This window comes from Rhamphochromis sp. 'chilingali' (genome assembly GCF_963969265.1).
Source record: "Rhamphochromis sp. 'chilingali' genome assembly, chromosome: 16".
NCBI classification, from domain to species: domain Eukaryota; kingdom Metazoa; phylum Chordata; class Actinopteri; order Cichliformes; family Cichlidae; genus Rhamphochromis; species Rhamphochromis sp. 'chilingali'.
In genome coordinates this window covers 17,748,878-17,771,937 of record NC_137943.1, presented here as the reverse complement: position 1 = coordinate 17,771,937, position 23,060 = coordinate 17,748,878, and the positions used below count along the sequence as shown (strand labels likewise).

The 23,060-nt window shown below is 42.0% G+C and overlaps 1 protein-coding gene across 1 annotated transcript; it reads left to right on the top strand.

The window, feature by feature from the left end:
* The first annotated feature begins 15,117 nt into the window (after positions 1 to 15,117).
* On the top strand, positions 15,118 to 18,795 carry glula (glutamate-ammonia ligase (glutamine synthase) a). Its single transcript, XM_080907565.1, has 7 exons — positions 15,118 to 15,270; positions 15,886 to 16,073; positions 16,154 to 16,315; positions 16,978 to 17,124; positions 17,235 to 17,362; positions 17,472 to 17,671; positions 17,779 to 18,795. The coding sequence occupies exons 2-7, from the start codon at positions 15,908 to 15,910 to the stop codon at positions 18,089 to 18,091; spliced, it is 1,116 nt and encodes a 371-aa protein (XP_080763691.1). The 5' UTR covers positions 15,118 to 15,270; positions 15,886 to 15,907; the 3' UTR covers positions 18,092 to 18,795.
* Positions 18,796 to 23,060: the final 4,265 nt, after the last annotated feature.

The following is a 23,060-nucleotide window of genomic DNA, read 5'->3' as shown; positions in this document are numbered from 1 at the left end:
TATTGCAAAGCTTGGCAACTCAGCCACAAAGTGTCGGATTGTGTAAAGGTGCATGGTGCATGAGCATACCTAATGGTCGGCTGACTCAGTAACCGCAGAGCTGCAAAACTCTGGTATTAACATCAGCACAAAAACTGTGTACTGGGATCTTCGTATTATGAGTTTTCATGGCTGACCAGCTCCTGGAGGTGCAAAGCCTAGGTGACCGGATCCCCCGTACTCTGCTGAACTATTCAGACATTAAGCTAAGTATAAGCAGTGGAGGTCGGTGTGTAAACGTATTTAGCTGCGCCAAAATAACTACAGAAATCATTGTCATCCTTTCAGACACTAACAGGAACATAACTCACTACACGAACATGATGTTGTATTGAGCATGACTTAAAACTAGCGTCGTCAGGGAGGTGTTTAGTGAGGTCACAGAGGAAGAGATCTGAGGGTGGGATTTCTACAGAATTTTATACAGCGGATACATTTTTCACCATCACAAGAGTCGCCTCCTGTTGGTCGTTGGGCAAAATGCAGTTTGTGGCACTTTTGCGTTGGCTTTGCTTTTCAGACCTGGATGCAGCATCTATCCTTCAAGTTTCCAACTCCTCTGACTTTGTTAAACCACACATTCATTTCAGCGTAGACTGCTACAATGTTTCTATTTGTGTGCATAAACTGTGAAACTGCAAATGAGTGTGGTGAAGACAGTGTAGCTCAAACTTGTGCTATACAAAAAGTCTGTATGCATTAACTTACAAAGTTGTAATGAGGAGGTTGATTTGAGCACTACACATTCACGTTTTAACAAACGAAAGTACACACAATTAAAGTCTATCAATGGATAATTGATCATGACAATGTCTTTTTTCTAATTGCTGAATTTTAGGTCATTTGTACCTTGAGTGATTATATTTTCTCGCTGGTTTGTTACAAACATGCATGAAGAGTTGAGGTTTTGTGTTTAGAATATTCAAAACTGTGTAGGCCAAATTAATTAGGCTACGCTGAGAAGTCAAACATGCTTGAAGTTTATTTTCGTAAAAAATTTGCCTCATATTCTGCCGATGTTTCTTGCTTTCAGTTTTTATTCAGGGCAGACCGTACGTGGTGATTTATAGTGTATTTCTGCATCACAAGCTCTAGCTGCTCAAGCCTGCTTTCTGACTCTTTTTCACTTACAACCAGCGAATAAAACCTGTCGATACAATCATCCCCTCTAACCTCAGAATCTGACAGCATGTCTACTAAACACTTTTACTATAAGGCTCGGAGAAGGAGCTCATTTCTTTCTCTCTTTCTTTCTAACAGCGTCTTTTCCTCTCCTTTCCTCCTGTACTGCTTGTGTAAATAGCTCTTCCTTCTCTCCACCTGCCTGAGCTGCTGTGGCCTTGTCTGAATCCTCTGAATTCCCAGTCCACTGCAGCGTATCCGGCTGGAAACACCACAGATGCCAGCATTTGGTAAGTTTCATAGAAAAAAAAAACAAGGAAAGTGATGGGATAAAGATGTCAGTTATGGCAAATAGAACTCTGTCACACTCCTGTAACATCTCTGTCACTGATTATCAGACCGGAGATTCAAACTCACACTCTCTCCCACACACAAAATGCCGGCCTCGTAAACAGAAGCGTATGATGAGCTCTAAAAAAAGGGAAGGAACGCACAGCATTACAGGAGGAAGAGGAGAGGAAGTATAAGCAGCCAAAGCCCCACTCTCCAAAACTCAGAGTAAATAGTTGTAGCAAGACTGCTTAGCAGATTCATCCATAGACTGTATGGGTGCAGCTAGAGATAATTGCTAATTATTATACGTGTTGTGCATTTATAGTCTAACATACGGAAAAAAGAAAAGAAAAAAAATAATTTCACTCACACAACTAGAGCACAGAGGTCCTGAATTATTTGCTAGATAATTGTAATGAAAATGCTTCACATGCAGATCAAGAGTTCAGCTCAGTGATTGGAATTAGCTGAGCTGAATGCTAACATGGAGCTAACAGCTACAGCTTCTCATTTAGGCATTCATCTGTTAGTCAAAGTGACCACGCCCCTGGTAACGGTAACTAACCCATCACCAGGGGCCTAGAAACCAGTTGGCAACAATCTGGCAAACATCAATCATGAGAAAAAAAGTGTACTCTCTGAGTGGTTGCTGGCAGTTTTTGTGAAACTTATTGCTAAAGGCTGATTCACACAGGTGACCAGTGACAGGCCAGTGACGCCCTGGTTACTACTGGTTGCTAGAGAAAAAAGTGTATTCTACAACTGGTTGACGAATGGTCGCTGGAGGTTACTTGATGACACTAGGATGAATTTGGTTGAAAAGAGGTATACTGTGTTGCACCTCGAAAACATCCTTGTTATTGCTTTGGTAGCTAGCAGGTTACCATGGTCACCAGTAGTTTGAATGGAAAATGCAGACTTCTCTGCAAATGCTCGTCAACTAATCGGGCCAGTCACTTTCAAAGCAGTTGCAGCAATAAAGCACAAATTTCGGTATGAAAGAAACATTCTCATTCTGGTTTGCATCAAACTTTTTCAAGTTTTGCTACTACTCTGAGAGTAAATGACGGCTATTTGCAGACAGGCCAGTATCTTCTGTGCAAACTAGAGGCAACCCCACCCCACAGGGAGGTTTTTGGTGCAGCAACCTCTTTGCAAATGATTTCACATACTAGAGCCAGCAACCTCTCCCCAGCCGATCTGGAAATATGCTTTTTTCCCCCAGCAACCAGAGGTTGCCAGTGGGTTTCTGACTGGTATGACTGAGGCCTTAAACAAGTGAATTACTTATGAATGGGGGGAAATAGTTAAAAAGCTTTCTTTTGCACTAGTTTTTAAACTTTTTTATTTCTGTTGTAAATTTGAGCATTTTGATGGAGACCCTGGCTCAAGTGGCTGTGAAGAATGGACGGATTTAGAAAGCTCTAATGCAGCAGAAGTACAGATATAATCTTTTTATTTTTATTCTTTTTAGTCAAAACGCCAGCCCTAATTCTGCTAATTCAGGCATGTTAGGCTAAGTAGCTGAAATCTGGAAAGTGTTTTAGTAACCCGACCCCAACACCGACTTCATATCTAATTTATTTCTCTATCCAGGTTCAAGCAAAGGGGGGACCTTAAGCGTTTGGATTGTTTTTCTTGAGGCCTTTGGGGTGCGAGATGAGGATCACAGGGTGAGGAGTCAAGGGGAGGACAAGGTGACTGATTGAGTCGAGGCGTTAGGTCACCATCAGGCAGCTGAATGAAACCCAACCAAGACCCTCCTCGCAACTAACTATGATCAAATACATCATGCGGCTTTTTCAACACACGTGTCCAGCTGGACGCGATATTGCTTCCACATGTGCATATGGACCCGGCTACGCAGCAACACACAGTAACAGGCTTATCAGCACACAGCTCACAGCGGAGCGCTGACAAAAGCAGCATTTTGGCGGAATAATGGATGCGTGAAATCAATCTGCGAGTTTCAAAAGGTCATCATGTGCAAAGGAAGCCCTATCATCTGCACAAAAAGAGCCTCAACAACGGGACATTAATTGAAAACGGATGAACACGAGTTGTTTTAAAATTCAAAACGTGTGTGCTTTATACATTAGCCGGATAATTAATGTGACGCGGCCGTCACAAGTCGCCACTGGGACGAGAATTAATGGACGGCAATCGCTCCATTTCAAAGAAAATGTATGGCGGAGTACATGATTTCTTCTCCGCAATCTTTAAACATTCATCCAGCAGTATTTTCAATGTAGAATTCAATTATGTAGAACACCTGAACAAACAATATCTCACACCCAATTATTCAGCGCCCTGGAAACCATCGGCAAACAAATTAGCAATGTTAATGTGAGAGAGAGACTTGATATTTTTGACTGCGTGCATGCACAAAAGCAGAAGCAGAGGACACCCCCACCACCACCCACCCACCCTGCGTGCTACCAATTCTGGGCTATTGTTGACTGATGAATTAAACAGGGTGGATTTCATTTGAGAGCAATAAAGGAAATTTCAGGTGTCAACCCTCCTGCTCGTCCTCACATTAGAGTGCTCTTTAGACTGCGATCAGTGTTTTCATTATTGCCAGAAGCTTCCAGGTCATAACAGCAGTGTTTTTGACTACAGACAGACATATTTCAGCTTCACTTTGAGCAGTCCTATCCTGGTTGACATTTCAGCTTCCAGACAGAACAATGAAAAGTTACCATGAGAAATCTTGGCAAGGCTATTGCCCTGTGTATTGATTGGGCAAAGGCCCAACATCCTCTCACTAAAAAGAGATTAAAATATCAGACTTGTCTAAGACATTTATAGAGTCTATGACCTCAGCCAATGCTAAAGTGGAGTACATACATCATAGTCCATCTCTGTGAGCTACACGGACTCTCGAGTAGCACTGACAGAAAGAAGAAAGAGGGTGAAAACTCAACTGCACCTTCACGGGCTAATGCAAGGAGCAGGGGGGTAGGTTTAGCTACAAATCGTGGGTGTAAATCAATCGTGTTGCTGTTTCATTAAAAATTCACACCACGTCGTTGCATGTAAATGTTAAACACTGTGAGCTGTTGTCTCAGATGCTTCTCTTACACCTTCCTCTTTGGTTAAAATGGATGAGAGAGATTCTGTGGGAAAGGCGGGGAGACAAAAGCTTGAAAGATGTGCGCATCCATTCACAGCTCCAGAAGACCTTCATTACAGAACAAGCAGGTCCTGTCAACGTCTTTTCATTACACGGCCCCATATATCCACCCCTGGTGTCCAAACAGTCCGCTCTGTCGCCTGTCAAGGAAAGGCACTCTCGGGGAAAGTCCTCCTATCTCCCTGATCCCCCTCGCCACGCCTGATTCCAGACTGCGAGGCGGGAGAGGCCAGGCAGAAAGGGAGGAATCGTGTTTGCCATCAACAGCTCAAGAGAGTAGCATGGCAGCAAGATTGATGACACCCTCCCCGAAAGTAACAAAAGAACTCCTGTGCACGAGGGCCCGCTTATGGGGCTTGATAGAGTTGTCATCCTCTTAATAAACAGCTCTGATATGTCAGCGGCAGTGGCAGCAGGGACTATACCAAGCTCACCCACCAAGCCACGAGGCAGGACCACCCACTGGCATCACAGCACTCTCACTCCAGATCTGGGGAGAGACAGTAGCGGTACCTCCAGATGGGAGGCCTCTGAGGGAATTAGCAGAGCAATTTGTTGAGAAGAATAAATAAATGACAAAACATTAATATCATTGTTGTGTCACAGAGACTGGAACGAGTGGTATTTGTTGATGATTTTAAGCTTCGTGCATAGGAAACAGCAACAGGTTTTTCTCTGTTTAGAGCAGGTACAAGTAAGAGGCCAACTGCTTCACTCCTGGCAAGAAGAAACTGGGCATTAGCTCGATGCAGCAACTTCCTGATGCTCTTGCGCTGCTAGGCACCTTGAAATGATCTGTAAGCAGTTGAAATCTACGTTAATCCCAGTTAATATATGTATGCAATGTTGAAATGTTCACGCTAAAGAACTACAGAGTATCAAAGAATTTATTTCGAATAGGGGATAACACAAAGTGCTTTACACTTTGTTGCTATCATTAGATTAGAAAATATCAACGGACAATGGAAATGTTTAGCTTAGCCTAGCTCAGAATAAAGAATGCTAGCTATTTGGTGCTGCTTGCTTTTACCCTGGGATTTCTAGGACTTAAGTACTAAACAATTAAGATTAACATATATGTGACTCAGCATGGGGAAAAAGCTGAAGAAAGAAAAAGGCAGAGAATCCCGGCTGTGCATAACACTGCTTGAAACCAATGGTTTCTGGGAACCTTTAGTTAAACCTTTAGTTTTCTTCTTCATTACTAAACAGCAGTAATTCAAAGATTACACAGAGTTTGACTTATTCAATATAAGAATTTATAGAAAATAAACCAATGTAGGTAAATGAAATCTTTTGTATATACTGTTCTGGAAATTTAAAAATCTACATGTGACAGAACGTACATTTTGAAATGTAAATTATGCCACATATTATACCAATTACATGTCTTTTGTAAATAGAAATATAAAGTAGCAGCTGGTTACAGATCAAAGAACCCACCAAACATCTTTTTGTTCCAAAAAAATTCTCTAACATTAGATTAAAGATGTAGTATATGTTACATGGTGAGCTTACACATAATGCCTTCATGTTTTTTTCTACAGTATTACACAAATAATAATACTTTTTGTTGCCACTGAAGGCAACATTTAACTTTGTGTTTTGTTCTTACAAGTAAAAATGATCAGCACAGCTAGCGAATCTAAAGTATCTCTTTACAGAAATATAGTTTTTCTAAAATAATTAATCAGATAAAACATTTAAACTTTTAGCCTTGATTCGGTACAAAGTTAGAAAACTGAATTTGACATGAAAGCCAAGTGCTGTGGACATCTTAGAAATAAAGCAAGTAACATTACAAGTCTCTGTCGCATATTTTATAAAATATTAAAAAAACAGAACAAAGCCGCAAACATGCCGTGTCATTTTGAGGAATGAAGATGACAAAATGGCATGAAAATGGAGCAAAAGAAATCATTTTATATAGTCTGCCATGAACAGTATTCACTTATTTTTCACCAGAAATGTTGTTGTCTCTGTCACGATTCAATCTGCAGCACACTCCCCACACGCTGTATAATACCTAGTTAAAGCCAGCAGGGTGTGAAATGGTATTTGGAAATAAATGAAACTGACTATGAAACAGTGGAGTTGGGAGATATTGCCGTGTCAAAATGACAGACAAGTGCTGGAATGGAGCAAAAAAGTTATTATCCCAAAGAACAGCAAGGGTGGATTAAATATAACCCATAATACCTCTCACATTTCTGCATTCATCCTCACCAGAGGAGAGAGAGCATGGACAAAGATCTGGCGGAGGCAAAAATCCCAACAGCAGCCGGCCATACAAACTCCGTCCCAAACTCCACCAACTGGGACTTAACTCCTCTCTGTGCAACTGGATTGTGGACTTCCTCACTAACCGTAGACAGAGTGTCAGAGTGGGTAAGAACACCTCTTCCACCCTTGTGGTCAACACCGGTGCCCCTCAGGGGTGTGTTCTGAGCCCTCTGCTATACACTCTCTTCACCCATGACTGTATTTCCTCCTGCGCGTCCAATCTCATTGTTAAGTTTGCAGATGACACTACAGTGCTCGGACTTATATCCAACAATGATGAGACAAACTATAGGACAGAGGTGCAACAACTAGAGTCATGGTGCCACGACAATAACTTGGTCTTAAACACCAAAAAGACCAAGGAGATCATTGTAGATTTCCGGAAGAGGGGTCATAACAACCATCTGCCTCTCTTCATTGGCAGTGAGGCGGTGGAGAGGGTGAGCAGTTTTAAATTCTTGGGGGTAACTGTGACCGAGGACCTGTCCTGGGGCAACCATATCACCTCAGTTGTACGGAAGGCCCAACAGCGCCTCTACTACCTGAGGAGACTGCGGAGCACACACATTCCCAGATCTCTGATGTTGAACTTCTACAACTGTGCCATCAGCAGCGTTCTGACGTATGGATTTCTAGTGTGGTTCCCCAGCTGCACCAAGGCCGATCAGCAAGCACTCCAGCGGGTGGTGAAAGAAGCTGGCAGAATTATTGGAACAAGTCTGCCAGAGATCAGTAATATCTTCCCCACTCGCTGTCTGAGGAGGGTGCACAGTATCCTGCGGGACCAACATCACCCTGCGCGCCACCTTTTCCACCTGCTGCCCTCAGGGAGAAGGTACAGGTCTATACAGGCCAGAACATCCAGACTGGCCAACAGCCTGTATCCACAGGCTGTGAGGCTCCTGAACTCTCTGCCCCCCTCTCACGGACAATAACCATATCCAACTTCTTAATAGCAATGAACTGGTCTGCATTGGTGCATCATATCTTTATTCTCTTCCCCCTCCTGCCCCCCCCCCTCTTTCTTAAATAGATAACTATCATATCTGATATCATATCTCACAGTACAATAATATTGAATGGGTTGCATTGTTGTATTTTGTCATGTTTCTCAGGTCTTTGTCTGAATTTCTACGAACATTATTGCTAAGGATTGTCTTATTGCATTGGAGTCACACTGGGTTAAATATGTACACTTGGGTTTTAAGGGGTATTTATTATTTTCTTCTTTTTTTGGGTTGTATGGAAGCCCCAAACGCAATTTCATTGTTCTTGACAATGACAATAAATAAATAAATACTAAATACTAAATACTAAATACTCCTGAGCAGTCAGAAGATCTCCGTGCTGCCGTGCCAATAACTGCGATTGCAAAGTGTTTGGTTATTGATGTTCCATATAAAGTGTTTTGAAGAAGCTTTAGAGAAACACAATCCCTCGAGGCTACTCCTGGCCTGATTTACAGCTGAACTGATGAGTCACAGAGGACACGCTGGGCATTGAAATAGTGACAAGTATGTTGTGAGCCTTATTAATTTTTAAAGTAGAGTGTTGTCCTGTGGTTAGCGGAGGACATGGTGATATATGGCGATAGAGGGAGCGCGAGGGTTGGGCCTAATTGTTAAAAGGTTGAGTGGGGTGAAGGTGCAAGGAGGGTGGAGGGGAGTTATTCATCAACCTCAGTGCTGAATGACGGAGCTGCAAACAAGAAGGTGAACACACCTTGTTTTACTCCATAAATCTTCTTGCATTTAATATCAGTATAGAAACTCTATTAGCTATAATGAACCTAATGTAACTTCAGTCTTCGGTGTCCTTCGGTTATATTGCAACAGGCCAGTCTGAATTTCATCATGTGAGATCTGACATACAGTCCATCAAATGAATTGTGAAGGTTAAGCACACAGAGCTGCACTGTCTAAAAAGATATTGCAAGTGCTTTGGTTTGTATGTTTTCTTGTTAAATACATTTAGCATCAAGTGCAATCTTAGTTACTGACTGATTTAAATAAGCAGCTCTGGACTCAAGAGTTGCTAAAGGACGTTTTAGACTGGTAGCTACTGCCCTCTGCTGGAATATCGGGTGAATTTTGTGAACAAGGATTAATTCTTTCTATGCACATTTCATTCACTGCCATTTGTTCGTTAAATATAAAGGAGAATTTAAATACTTTGAAGGTAAAGTCTTGGTTTAGAAAAGACTGTCGTATGAGAGGTGTGCATTGGTGGGCCGGTCTTATTGTACTGCTACTAATCCAGTTAAGGTAAATGAGGTAAAACTTTTTGGTTAAACTTTTAACCATCAACCTTTTTAAGGATTACTTTTTATAATTTGAAATCTATTCTGATGCTGGCGGGAACTGAGTAATTTTTTGCACTTGAACGGACCAACCAAAGGGCGGTGCGTTCAAGTGCATTACTATTATTCAGGAAACTGTTACTGAGAACAAAAAAGTGGATGTACACCATGAAATATCTTATATACACAACACACAAAAAAAGATTAAAAACATTACTAGTACCAACATTATGAAATGCCAGTTACACTTACTGGGCACTTCATTAGGTACACCCCCTCCCCCTTCCCCTTTGAATTCAAAGCTGCTTAACTCTTCATGACTCAGATTCAGTAAGGTGCTGGAAAGCTCAGAATTTGAGGTCCATAATTATATTTTAGCATCATACACCCATGATGTGAATCTCCCATCTCATCATATCCCAAAAGTGCTCCATTGGAGGTCAAAAAATGAACGTTAACAACAATATTCAGGTAGGCTCTGATGTTTAAACAAAGCTAAGGGGCCCGGTGTGTGTGAAAAAAATATTCCCAGCACCATTATACACCAACTGCAGCCTGAACCGTAACCATATGAATCATAATTGACATGGATGGTTCTTAGCTGACAGTAATGGCACCCAGTCTGGCCTTCTGCTCCTGCTGCTCAAGATTCAACATGTTTTGGATACTATGGTTGTAACGAGAGGTTATTTGGGTTACAGTTGCATTCCTATCAGCCCAAAGCGGTCTGGCCATTCTACTATGAGAACAACAAGACTTTGGATATTTTCTTTGTAAACTCTAGAGATGGCTGCGTGGGAAAATCCCAGTACATTAGCAGTTTCTGAAATTCTCAGTCGAGCCTGCCTGTCAACAACAAACACACCATGTTAAAAGTCACTAATAAGTCACTAATATCACCCTTCTTCCACATTCACTTAACCACGTCTCTATCCATAAATGTATTAATTTGCTGCCATGTGATTGGACGATTAGATATTTCTGTTAACACACAGTTGAACAGGTGTAGCCAATTAAGTGACTGAAAGTATTTATTGCAAAGAATTAATTTTTATTATGTGAAATTTGGTATTTAGGCACTTTTATGAAACGGGTTAAACAGACACTTTCAAATAATAGAATACATCATATTTTTTTCCCTTAAAACAAATTAGAAGAGAGACTTCTGTGCCCCCCCCCCCTCCCAATAAATAAATAAAACTCTAAAAAACAAATGATCTCACCACTAAAAACAAAATCTTTGGAACAAGAAATAATACCACTAAGCATATAGCGCTCTATTTAAATCCACACTGTGCTCTGAGGATCAAGGGGGATTTGGGGAGAACTTCTATCTGTGTTCTGTTTTCTAAAAATTGCATTAGCTGCCTAATTTTGTTATTCAATTTATAATTTATACCATATGCCATATTTGATTTTCTATAGATCTGCTTACTGTTATGACGCAGAGACAGTTAAAGTTTTAGCCCCACCTCCTTCCCCAAAACAGACAAAAAGAGAAAAATGGTCACCAATATTACATCTATTAACTAAAAAAACGGCTCTTTTCTATTAAATTATTATCTACTGATTATTTATTCTGAGGTTTCTATTTACTAAAAGAAGCCAATTTATGGTTTTTGTTGTCTGTTTTTTGGGGTTGCCTGTTGCAGAATGATTTTCCTCCTTTGGGAGGTAATAAAGTAATATTTTCTTGTGTTGTATTGCATCACATCCTATAAGTTAGTACGAGAAAACCAGTTGGGAAAATGAGGAAAAGAACTGTGTCATAGGGATAGTACTACTACTACGTTCTTCTTCTCTCCTCTTATCTAAACATCCTCACTCCCTCACCGTTTTAGTGCAGCTGGCTTGTTTTTTCAATATTTATTTTAAAAAGTCATATACACCACCAAATACATTCTCCAAGGGATTAAGGAAGCTCTTAGATCACACACTGAGTCTTGATGAATGAAATATTAAAGCTGGATATTGTTTACTGATATACATCGTGTAATATGTTGAAAACAACATGATGTAACAGCAGCCACTGGAGTCTAAAATCATCAACCTTTTGAGGGCTGGATTCAAAACTCAAAGTAAAGTTTTTAGATCACAGGATGATCCAACATGCATTATAATGTGGCCCCCATGTACCTGTAATGCACTCCTGACATGTCCGGGTGGGCATGCTCCCGGGAGATCTCCTCACAGACGTGGTTCAAGGCAGAGATGATCTGCTGGATAGTCTGTGGTTCTGCTGATACTAAAATACTACCCAAAGGTTCTCAGAGTTGGAGTCAGGTCTGGGGGACCTGAGGGCCAGTCAGCGACATCAGTACCTCCATCATCCAGGAACTCTCTGCACAGGATACTGTTGGCTAAAGCATGGAGTTCTGTGCGACCTTCCAAAGATATGCCACCCTGGACCATCGCTGACCCTCTGCTGAATCACTCATGTGGGACTCATGCTCCAGACTCCTTTTAATCACATGAACCTGCTCTCATCTGTGAGGAAAACAGGGTGAAGGTGGCGGACCTGCTAATTATGGTGTTGTCCGGTGACCGCCAAATGAGCTGCATTTTGCTGTACTGCGACCAGAGATTCCTCTAAATGATGTTATACTCTCCTGCCACCCTCAGGGCACTGGATGTTATTATGTAATGCACTGGCATTGCTCCTCCTGTCCACATATCGTTCCTGCTGCTGGTCCGATGCCCTTCTCCTGATGCCTGGGCCATCTCCTGCTACCTCCTCTGCACTCCTGAGGTGTGCTTGAAGTCTGCAGACCTTGTGTCTGCACATATGAATGTGCCATGCTGGAGGAGCTGGTTTACCTGTACCACTAGTAACAAGGGCAGTAGCAAAAAGGAGAACTAGAGAAAAATCCATCAGCAGGGATGAAGAGGAGAGATGATGGATTCACTGGGTTATCCTTCCTAACCGGACAGACTAATATGCCTCAGTCTCAATTGTGTTATCCTGTAATGATTAACTGTTTCTTCACTTTTTGAGCAGTCTACAGTTAATTGATCCCCTAAAAAGGCTTTAGTGACAGTAAAGGTCCATTTTTAATCAATCTTTTCTCGTCAAGTAAAACTGAATTTATTCTACATGGGGAATAATGTGTCTCTGTTCATGAGGGTTATCCTCTTTAAATATTAGAGCTGAGTTCACAGAAAACTCACAACAGACTGGTGGAGCAGCTTGCATTGTGCCTCTGGGCAAATGTGACAACGATGAATCTGTGAAAACTCAAAGTGTTCTGTCTGTTTGGGTGCTGAGATCTGCTGAACATGGGCTGCAAGCTTTACAGCACTGTTGGGGTACTTATGACCTAGTTTCCAAAATGAGCTGATACTATTAAGAAAAATTCGATTCAGAACTGAGGACTCACGCTGTGACTTTGTATTTCAAACACACTGTGCCAATGTTTTGCAGAAGTCTTTTAACCAAAATTATAACTGAGACTTAAAATACAGAATGAAGCTTTTTTCCTTTGACACAGTAAACTTGACCAAAAATATTATATTCCTGAGCTTTCGCGTCCATCTCACAGTATTCACAGGTGTTTCTGCTATGACTTTGTTTATCATTGCAGACGGGATTGTGTAAAATATTCTCATCAGTCTAATGTTAATGATTTTCAACTTGTGCATCAGGTGTATTCAGAAAAATCACAAAGATGCTTCAGAAACTTTAGAGACTCCAAAGGGAAACCGAAGTTTTCCAGCAACCCTCTGGTCGAGCAAAGGTAAGGAGAACTTACCTTGCAGGTCTCAGGAGGGTCAGAGTAAGTCAGGCTTCAGGAAGCCTCCATCAGTCTCACTCATCATCTTCACTCCTCTGAAGCTCCAGCAGGTGGTGGTGTACACCAACTAAATGGAGCAGAACAAGAGGATCTGCTTATGATGAAGATTTTAAATTGTAGTTATGTAAGAAAACTGTTGTTCTTGTTTAAGGAGCTAGACGCTTTTGAACCAGAACAAAAGTCTGAAGGGTGTAGGAAAGGGTAAAGAAGTCTGGTGGTTAATGTGGTCAATTCAACACTTTGGATAAGGGACACAACGTTCCCAAGAGGTTAGCAGGATTTCTGGTGTCAGAAATAGCTGCAGGGCATTTCCTCCTCTCAGTCCACAGTCCCAGGTGGTGCAGGTTGGCATTCAGCCCCAGGTTCTCAAGAAGTTCTCATAAGAACTTTCATCATCTGCCAGGACAAAGTCTGGTCTGAGCACAAGAGGCAGAAGGGATGGACAATGATGGACAACAGATGACAAAACATCAATTTCCTGATAACAATGTTGTGCTCTTTGGCTGTACACAGTATCCTCGTGCTCACCCACATTAACCACAACAGCTGACCTTTTCATGCAGCGCCACCTTTACATAAAAGTTCAAAGTGAGCTTAAAGAAGGGTCTCTCAAGGATTTAGTTCTAAGGTTAGATCTTTGTGTGTTTTTTCCCCTTAAGGGAGAATGGTTATTTTTTTGATTGTTGGCCACTCTTTTGCTATCACAGGATTGGCATCTTATTAGAGTGTTGAATGATACATTATTCACCTCAAAAAAATAATTAAAGATGAAATTATTCGCTGTTTAAATAGTGGCCAAGAGAAAATAAAGTATTTTGATAAAGAAAGGTCTTCAGCTTCTTTGAATGTGATGATTTGCTGATATAACCATTTACTGATATGATATATTATTAGATATTTGGACATGATGCAAATGTCCCAACTTTTCCATTATTTTCACTATCAAAATGACTTAAAATGTCAAAAATTAACTAGATTTCTCACCACTGATCATGTAGACCACCGCAGAAATCACCAAATGTGCAAAAATCTTTTGTGAAAAGTGCTTTTAAGTAGAATTTACACGTCAAACAGCTGGTTTTTAGCAGCTCCCCTCCTGAGCCAAAACATGCATTCAGTTAGAAAGGCACGCCAAGGCCAGTCGTTCATCTTCTAATTCAAAAGAATGTAAAGGTAAACAGGTTACCTGTTTGGTAGTTTCTGCATAATATTGCTGACAAAGGCACTGCAAATTCAGATGGGTGAGAAATTAAAATGAAACACCGGCTGTTAACACCTACAGTGAGGTGGCTTTGTTATGCTGCAGGAAGCAGTTAGGGTGCATGCATTGGTTCAGTCCTTATCGTCCCCCTTGGAGGGAAAGGTCACTTCAAATCAATACAAGGTTGCTCTGAGAGATCACCTTTATCTTGTGATGAAACATTTCTATCCTGTTGGGAGCAGTCTCCGTCTGGACAATACCTCCTTTTCAAAGGAGACGAGGGGCCACTGAATGGTGTGATGACTATGAAAATGTATGCAACTACAGCCTCAGGACATGGCTGCCAGGAGGTCAGAGAGTATTTGCAGTAACTGTGGCATTAAGATCTTTTAAAATAATCTGCCCAGAGGGTCTTTTAATATACAGCTTCTATCTGATGCTTTGCCAGCTGTGGCTGTTTTATCCAACTGTAGAATGAAAACTAAACTAATAAAAACAACTGGTAAAGAGGCGCATGATATACATCTGCACATGAGTGTATCATAAAGAAACTTGAAAATCCAGTTGAAAACCTCACTGCACCATCAGATGTCTGGTTGCGGGATTACATAACCTCCCACTAAAACCAGTTCGTTCATGGCACTGATTTCCACCACTCGGTGGCGTCTTGGACCGGAGACGCACCTGGCGGTGTGAGCGGAGCTGAATTGCACATTTTGCCCGGCACTGCAGCGTGTTTTCAAAGAGTTTGCCAGCCTCCATGTCAGGCTCCTTCTTTCTTTTTGTCTCGCTTCAGCTTCAGATTAAGCGCGAAGATGAGGATGCCCTCACGAGGGGGAGACTCACGCATAGTAACACGCGGCTCAGCTCCGGGTAGAGGGCGTTGCGGCTCTTCTTTCAGCCCTCCCCCTCCGACCAATCAAAGGCCAGACCCCGCTCTTATAAATTCTCCTGGATTCGGGATCTCAGTACCGGAGAATGAGAGAGCCACTAGTGAGACATCATTCAACAACACATTGGACCTGCCAGTCCTTTAGTTTTTATTTCAATTTTCTCGTTTCTCGAGGTAATTCGTCTTTATTTTTCCTACCTTTGTATTAGTTTACCTCCCGGTCAGGCAGCTCTTTGTGTGAGACTTTCCATTGTTCCAGACTTTGTGCAGTAACTTCTTTCTTAACCCGAGCTTCTGCCTTTCTTTGATTGCTTTGTATGGATGCTTCGGTTTATTTTTCCTAGGTGTGTTGATTTAGGTGTAGGTCAGAAGGTAATGTGTATGAAACAGGAAGCAAATGATGTAACATTGCCTCACCTGTTTTCGGCGATCAGCTACTGCGTGGATGGATGAGGTGTGTTTAGCGGAAGCCGTTTGTTTCCTTGTGTTTTCCACGGAGTGAGGTGGCATCTGCGGCGTTAAATGTAATCTTATCAGTAAACACGGATGGTGTAAAGTCGCCTTTTCTTTTGTGGCCAAAGCAGAAAAAATAGGAAAACGCTGGAAATGTGCCTTTTTTAAAGGTCGGGTTTTTTTCACCCCCCCTTTTCTGGAAGAAAAAACAAAACAATGGAGCTGCTTTTGTGTGTGTGGGGGTTTTTTTTGCGCCCCGAACCCGGTTATGCAACATGTGATCCAGAGCGCAGCGCAGTCTCGTACCTGCTCTCATCTCCCCCTCTTCATCCTCAGGTGTATTATAGTAGCAAATAAGATGGCTACGTCCGCCAGCGCCAGTTTGAGTAAAGCTGTCAAGCAGCAGTACATGGAGCTCCCTCAGGGGGACAAAGTCCAGGCCATGTACATCTGGATCGACGGAACCGGAGAGGGGCTCCGATGCAAAACCAGGACGCTTGATTCTGAGCCCAAAAGCATCGAAGGTAAGCAGCATCTTCCTGACGCAGTCGCAGAAAGCCAGAGATGTTCTGCAGGCTATCACACTGCTCTGCTCCTCTTGTAGATCTTCCTGAATGGAACTTTGACGGATCCAGTACCTACCAGTCCGAAGGCTCCAACAGCGACATGTATCTGATCCCCGCAGCCATGTTCCGCGATCCATTCCGCAAAGACCCCAACAAGCTGGTGCTGTGTGAAGTCCTGAAGTACAACCGTAAACCTACAGGTAAACGGAGCTCCTCTGTTTTTGTTTGTTTTTTCATTTTAAAAAAAATTGGGTGATGGATGGTGATGTGCGTGTAAGATCATCATAAATGTGACCACTTCAACGAGATAATGGCTATAAAATTATTTGAAAATCTGATAGCTGAATATTAAAACTGATAAGCTAACGCCAGACGGCCGGTGATTTTATTGGTCTAAAGGTGTAAAGTGGGCGGGGCATACCTTTAAAGGAGAACTCCGAGGAAGAGGGGAAAGGAGCCCAGCAAACTGTTTGTCAGCGTTGCTAAGCAACTATTTTGATAAAGTTGTGACATGACATAAACTTAGATATGCTTTGACCCAATGGTTCTTGGTATGAAGCTAGTTCTAATCAATTTAATGATTATTGCAGTCATGGTTGAAATATGCCACCCACTCATTACGTCTCATGAGCCAAAATTTGAGGTGTGTACATACCAGAGATACAGCATTGGTGATTATGGCAAATGAATGGGAATAAATGTGGAATTAAAACATAACTGAAGAATTGTTCTGTAGATTTACACTCATTTTATTTGAGATGAGAGAAGCTCACAATTACAGATCAGAGACCCTAAAAATATGCACTGTCGGTGGCCAAAGTGTTTTAGAACATTGTGTAATTTGCCATGTTGGTCTCTGCAGAAACCAACCTTCGGCTCACCTGTAAGAAAGTGATGGATATGGTGGCGGATCAGCATCCTTGGTTTGGCATGGAACAGGAGTACACCATCCTTGGAACGGACGGGCATCCATTTGGCTGGCCATCTAATGGTTTCCCCGGACCACAGGGTGAGAAACTTTTTTTTTTTTTTTTTTTTTTTTTTTTCCCCCTCAATGAATTAATGTGCACGGATACATGGATCCTTGCCTGGATGATGTAACACTTTCAATGTTTGCAGGGCCATACTACTGTGGTGTTGGAGCTGACAAAGCTTATGGCAGGGACATAGTCGAGGCCCATTACAGAGCTTGTTTGTACGCTGGAGTCCAGATTTGTGGCACAAATGCTGAAGTGATGCCTGCTCAGGTAATTAAAGAAGCCAAACATGAATTTGGATTTGAAACCTGGTTTTTCTGGTTCTTAAGAGACTGTTAAAAGTATCACTTGTAATGCTGAGCTGTCTCTCCATGTGCAGTGGGAGTTCCAGGTCGGACCTTGCGAAGGCATTGACATGGGCGATCATTTGTGGGTAGCGCGCTTCATCCTGCACCGTGTCTGTGAGGATTTTGGCGTTGTCACCTCATTTGATCCCAAGCCAATCCCTGGAAACTGGAACGGTGCTGGCTGCCATACGAACTTCAGCACGAAAGAGATGAGGGAAGACGGTGGATTGAAGTGCGTGGCAAAAGCTTCATGGACTTAAGTTCACGTCTAGTTTAATTTATTTCTTTAAAAAGTTATTTTTGCATTTCTGATGTGACACTTGTCATTCCTGCTTTCAGAGCTATTGAGGATTCCATTGAGAGGCTCGCAAAGAGGCACAGCTACCACATTCGTGCCTACGACCCCAAAGGGGGGCTCGACAACGCCCGCCGTCTCACTGGCCGCCACGAAACATCAAACATCCACGAATTCTCTGCAGGTGTGGCCAACCGTGGTGCCAGCATTCGCATTCCTCGTAATGTTGGTCAGGAGAAGAAGGGCTACTTCGAAGACCGTCGCCCATCAGCCAACTGTGACCCGTACAGTGTGACCGAGGCCCTGATCCGCACCTGTCTGCTGAACGAGGAAGGAGATGAACCCGCGGATTACTAAATCCACAACTGACTCCGACTGTTTCTCCCCCCCCCCCAATTTCTTTTAAACTAGTACTGTATTTTTTTTCCTCCCTTTCTCCCTCTGAGATGATTTTTAACCCACATTTTTAATGGCTTAAAGTTGACTGGTCAACTGAAAACATGACAAGGTGTTAGATCCTTGGTAGTTGTGAGCTGGTCATGGCAGGGTATGCCTTTCCCCTCATCTTTAGCAGGGATTAGCTTTTGTAACACTGTTTTGTAACCCATGTCATATCATTCCCTGTTTTGTCAGTGACTAAAACGAACTAAAGCACATGGACACTGCAGAGTAGCGCTGCTAAGACTGGACAGCATTTGTAATTGAATAAATCTGACTAGTTAGTGTACTGTTAATATGTTGAACTGCCTTTCAACTATCCAGTCTTCATTGTTACTAATTCTGTCATTTTATCAAGTGTCTACTTTTAAATGGCAACATTTGTCTTCAGAGTTTTGACACACTGGGTCATCTTTGTATCGTACACTTTGTAGAGGTCTGTACCCAGATGTAAGTTGTGCAAATGTGGTGGATCTGTCCATAATGCCATTTGTAGATTTCCTCAAGGAGTTTTATCCTTTTGTTAACTGCGATATTATAATGCGCCTGATTTGGTAAAACATTACATTTACTGAACATGGTGATTTTTATTGAAACATTTAAAACTTTTATTTTTATCACAACACTGCTGTGTGACTCTTTGACTTCCCACACTTTCAACCGACTTGCTTCCTTGTAGAAGCTCAGACAGGTAGTGGTGTACTATAGCTGGTTAACCTCATCTGTTATTGCCTACCTTAGACTTTAAGGGTTGGGGGGGAACTAACATTTTAGGACTTCCGGTTTAACAGGTACATATCAAGACCAAGGTGTAATGATCTAAATAATATGGGTGCCAGTCGTTGTTTACAGCCCAACTATTAACCCAGAAAATTGTATAAAAAGCTATGAGCTTGCCAAGTTCCAAAGTGTTAGGAGTATAAATGGAGACCGGAGGACTCAAGTGCCAAAAAATATATTGCTTTTTGCCTACAGGTTCTATATGCAGATGCAAACATTGTTTATACAGCTTAAGGTTGCATTGCAGACCCAGTGGCAGCTTCTATCTTCTCATCTAACTTTTAAGAATGGTGTGCTTGCCAAAATATTGAATAATCAAAGTTGTCCAGCTATGGACAGCAAAGCATCAAGTTTTCATTGATAAACTTAGTTTAGACTGGAGCATTCATAAAGCTATCATGACAGTGTGAAAATCATGATTGATCCAAAGGTTTCTAGCTGCAGGAGGAGCTCTGGCTGCTCTTCACACATTTGTGCAAGCTGTTAAAACAGCTGGCACTGCTGTGTTGTTACTGTGAGTGTTAAAAGGAAATACACCAAGAGGAAACACTAGTAATGTTTCAGTCTGGCTGATGCCTTGGCAGGAGCTCAACAGCAGCTTTGTTTGGGCTCGTTTTTAGGATAGAATGAGAAGTAACTGAAAACTGGTGCACTCATGAGACAGCTATTAAACTCCTTCAGTGAAACAGCCAGAGGCCAGTCTTCCCAGAAGTGCTGTGTCATTTAACAGTCAGACAGCACCGCAGATTGTTGTGGCTTGGATGTACTTTGTCTGCACACTGTTATTAACTTAAGAAACAAACTAGAAAAACAAGTCTTTCCTTTGAGTTTAGAGGATGGCAGGTTTGGGGTAAATTTCCACTAGTTGCAAATTTCTAGGTGCTGCCAGTTGATGCAAAGTAGTAAATTCAGCATATTTCTGGTGTTTACATATATTGTTTACCCTTAAGCGTTGCGATCTGTAGAGAACACGTATAAATTCAGCTGTGTTCAAATCCAACATGATGTCAGGAAAGAGTTGGGAATCTGCACTATACAGAGAAAATAACAGGATGGAAAATAAATGCGCTAATATAATGAGACAAAAGAGTGACCCAATTTCCTAAAAAAGCACACAACATGGTCATTTGACGTGACAGAACATTTACTTCTGCTGTTCTCTCCTTTCTTGGGGGTAGGGAGAGGTAGGGCTTTGAGACCTTTCCCCTACATCCCAGCTGCCCTTACAACACAATGCTAGTCAGATCCCTGATTGGCTTTGCATGGCGCAGGTTAGCCAATCATAATGCCGAAAGCAGGTTTACTCATATTTCAGAAGACGGTGAATGGCTTGAAGCCAAGACATGTACTTTGTTTTTGTCTTTTCTGGGAAAACACGAAACCTCTCCACCCTTTTAAACTTTGTTTTGTAGAAGACTTTTCTGAGTTCACTGAGTTCGTAACAGAAAACCAATAAGGAAAACATGTGCAGGATGTAAAGTTTGAAGGGAAAAACAAGTATAAACTGTGCTTTAAAACTTTAGAAGATAAAACCTTCCAATCACTAAGTTGCTAATTGGGCATTGAACTGTATCTTTTATTGTGAGTTTATTTAGAGACTGTTGTGCACTACAGCTAAAAAAGTGTGTGTCTGTGTGTGTGTGTGGGGGGGGGGGGGGGGGGGGGGGGGGGAGTCATGAATTTATTCTTGCCATTTAAGCAAAAGGAGAACCAAAACACCAAAACAAAGAGCATTCAGTTTACAGTTTTAATAGACAAGCAAAAGAAGGCAGACATGAACAAACATCCAGTAAAACACAAAGAAGGGTGCAAAAATGAAAAACACTGCATATCAATATAAAATAACCCACAAGCAAGACAGTCAATAAAATTATGACAAAAGCTTCGCTATATAAAAGCTTGCCTATAAAAAATGGGATCTCAGACTTAAAAGGCAATCACTGATTCAGCAAACCTTATCTCCTCAGGCAGCTTGTTCCAAAGCTGAGGGACTTGTTGACAGAAGCAAACAAACATTCCCTGACTGGCACACACACTGCAACAGTCCAGTTCTCCCAGTAAAACTTCATGCTTTCCCAGAACCACACAGTGACACCATGTTCTCCTACCCAGACTTAAATCCCATTTAATTAAAGCACGTCATTTAGCACCAGTCCCTCCCTTAGCTGTGTTCCCATTTGCATATGTGACAAAAAAGAAAACTTGATCAGTACGCTGTGTTCAGTTCCTTTCCTCTTACTCGACACGTGCATGTTGCCATGTCGTAAGAGGATGCTGGGAGTTCAGTGCACCGCTACAATCTGTGAAAGCCACCTAATGGCATTCAGTCACCATCTAAATGAGTAAATCCCTTCTACTTCCTGGCTTTGAAGCTCAATTAGGGGTGTTTCCATTTGCATGCAGAATCCAAACCTCCTTCTGCCTGGGAAGCTCAAACGATGGGGAGACACTGGACAAAGGATGGAGCGGGATGCTGCCCTGTTGCTATGGCAACCACCGGAATGTACAGGCTGGATCGTGGCGGTTCTTGTGTGGAGTGCCAGAAAACCCCCCACACATCCATGTTATGTAAGTAGGGGGGAAAAAACATCAAATGGGGTCTCATAAATGGAGCTGCGCAATAGCCCCCTGGCCAAACACAGCTTTATGATGCTGGTCAGCTAGCAAGCACTCACAGTATGGCATCAATAAATGCAAATAACTCTTATTCCATATTCACAGTGACACTTTCTGAGATCTAATGTAACAACGCACGGGGATCTGCAGGAAAATCGGTCATTGTTAGAGGTTACTGCTCTGTTGTCAGTGCATGCACAGTACAATCCTACTCATTTCTGTTGTGGTGTTGTGTAACAAATCGCACTGGTTCAAACCAGTGCTGGCGCTTCTTGTAGTCAGTGCGAAATGGATGGAGAGCTCCCTGTATCATAAAGTCATGGCTCTAGAAGGACGAGAGAGTGATGAAATTTGCAAAACAGCTTCAAAAGAAACCAATGCAGCTTTTTGTTTTATGCAAAATGCATCTTAAGAAAGCTGCAAGAGAGGAGATGTCAGTGGAGGACACATGTGTCTCCTGGCTCATTTCTTGGCGGGAAGCATGAATAATCCTATTTTAGAGAGAAATATACAGAACAAGAAAAATTCTTTTGAGTGTGAGAAATCATCAGAATTTATATCTTTGCAGGGAATAACTCCATCTTTTCTTTCTCTTTCTCCCACACATTCACTAAATATTCACTCTAACATACATTTACAAGCTGTGCTTACAAGCGCTATCAGAAATAAACATGCAAACTCATCCCTGTCTTCATGAGCAGAGATAACATGCAGCTGCATATTTTGTCCAGCTGCACTTATACTCAAAAATTTGGTATGTTCCCACAGACAGGCTCTGTGCACTGGCTACAAGGATCCTGATTGGCTGAGCACTCTGGTGTGATTGGACTTATGTTAGATCCCCAACAGCCACTCAAATTTACCTGTGCTGTGATTGGTCACGCCATTACATATGACACAGTTTTGGCTGTGCTCTGCTGCAGGAAACACAGTATGCTTTTGTCTCTCGTCGATGGTAAAAACATGAAATAGATGGAAGCATGATAAGAGAGGAATGGGGAGGTGTGTTTGCAGTCTTTTTGTAGGTAAAAGTGTCAAAGGCAAACATATTAATGTCCACATTTAAAGTAAAGAGAAAAAATATATATACAGTGCTTGCACGTCCATCAGTTTATTGCTACTCTTGCTTATCTACCTGTAAGATTTAGTTGGACTTCAGGGTAAAATATCTGCACTTTAATTCTGCACTTGAGTACTTCTGCTCAGTCATCCAGCATCTGTTTAACTTTTCTTCTTCGCTGTTGCTAAAAATTACTGTTCATCCATTCAAGTGTCAGGAACGTGTTGAATTCATAATTAAACATCCTGTCACAAACAGTTCTGAGCAGTTTCACCAGAGTTCAAACTGTCCACACTTCCATGGTTTGAAAAGAGGGCTGAGGAATGGCCAAATGCCAGTACTCTTCCACCTCAAAATTCACAAGGGTTGCTCCCCTCCCCCAATAACTCCCTGCTGATTTATCAACAGGGGGTTGTCCCTTCTTTAACATAT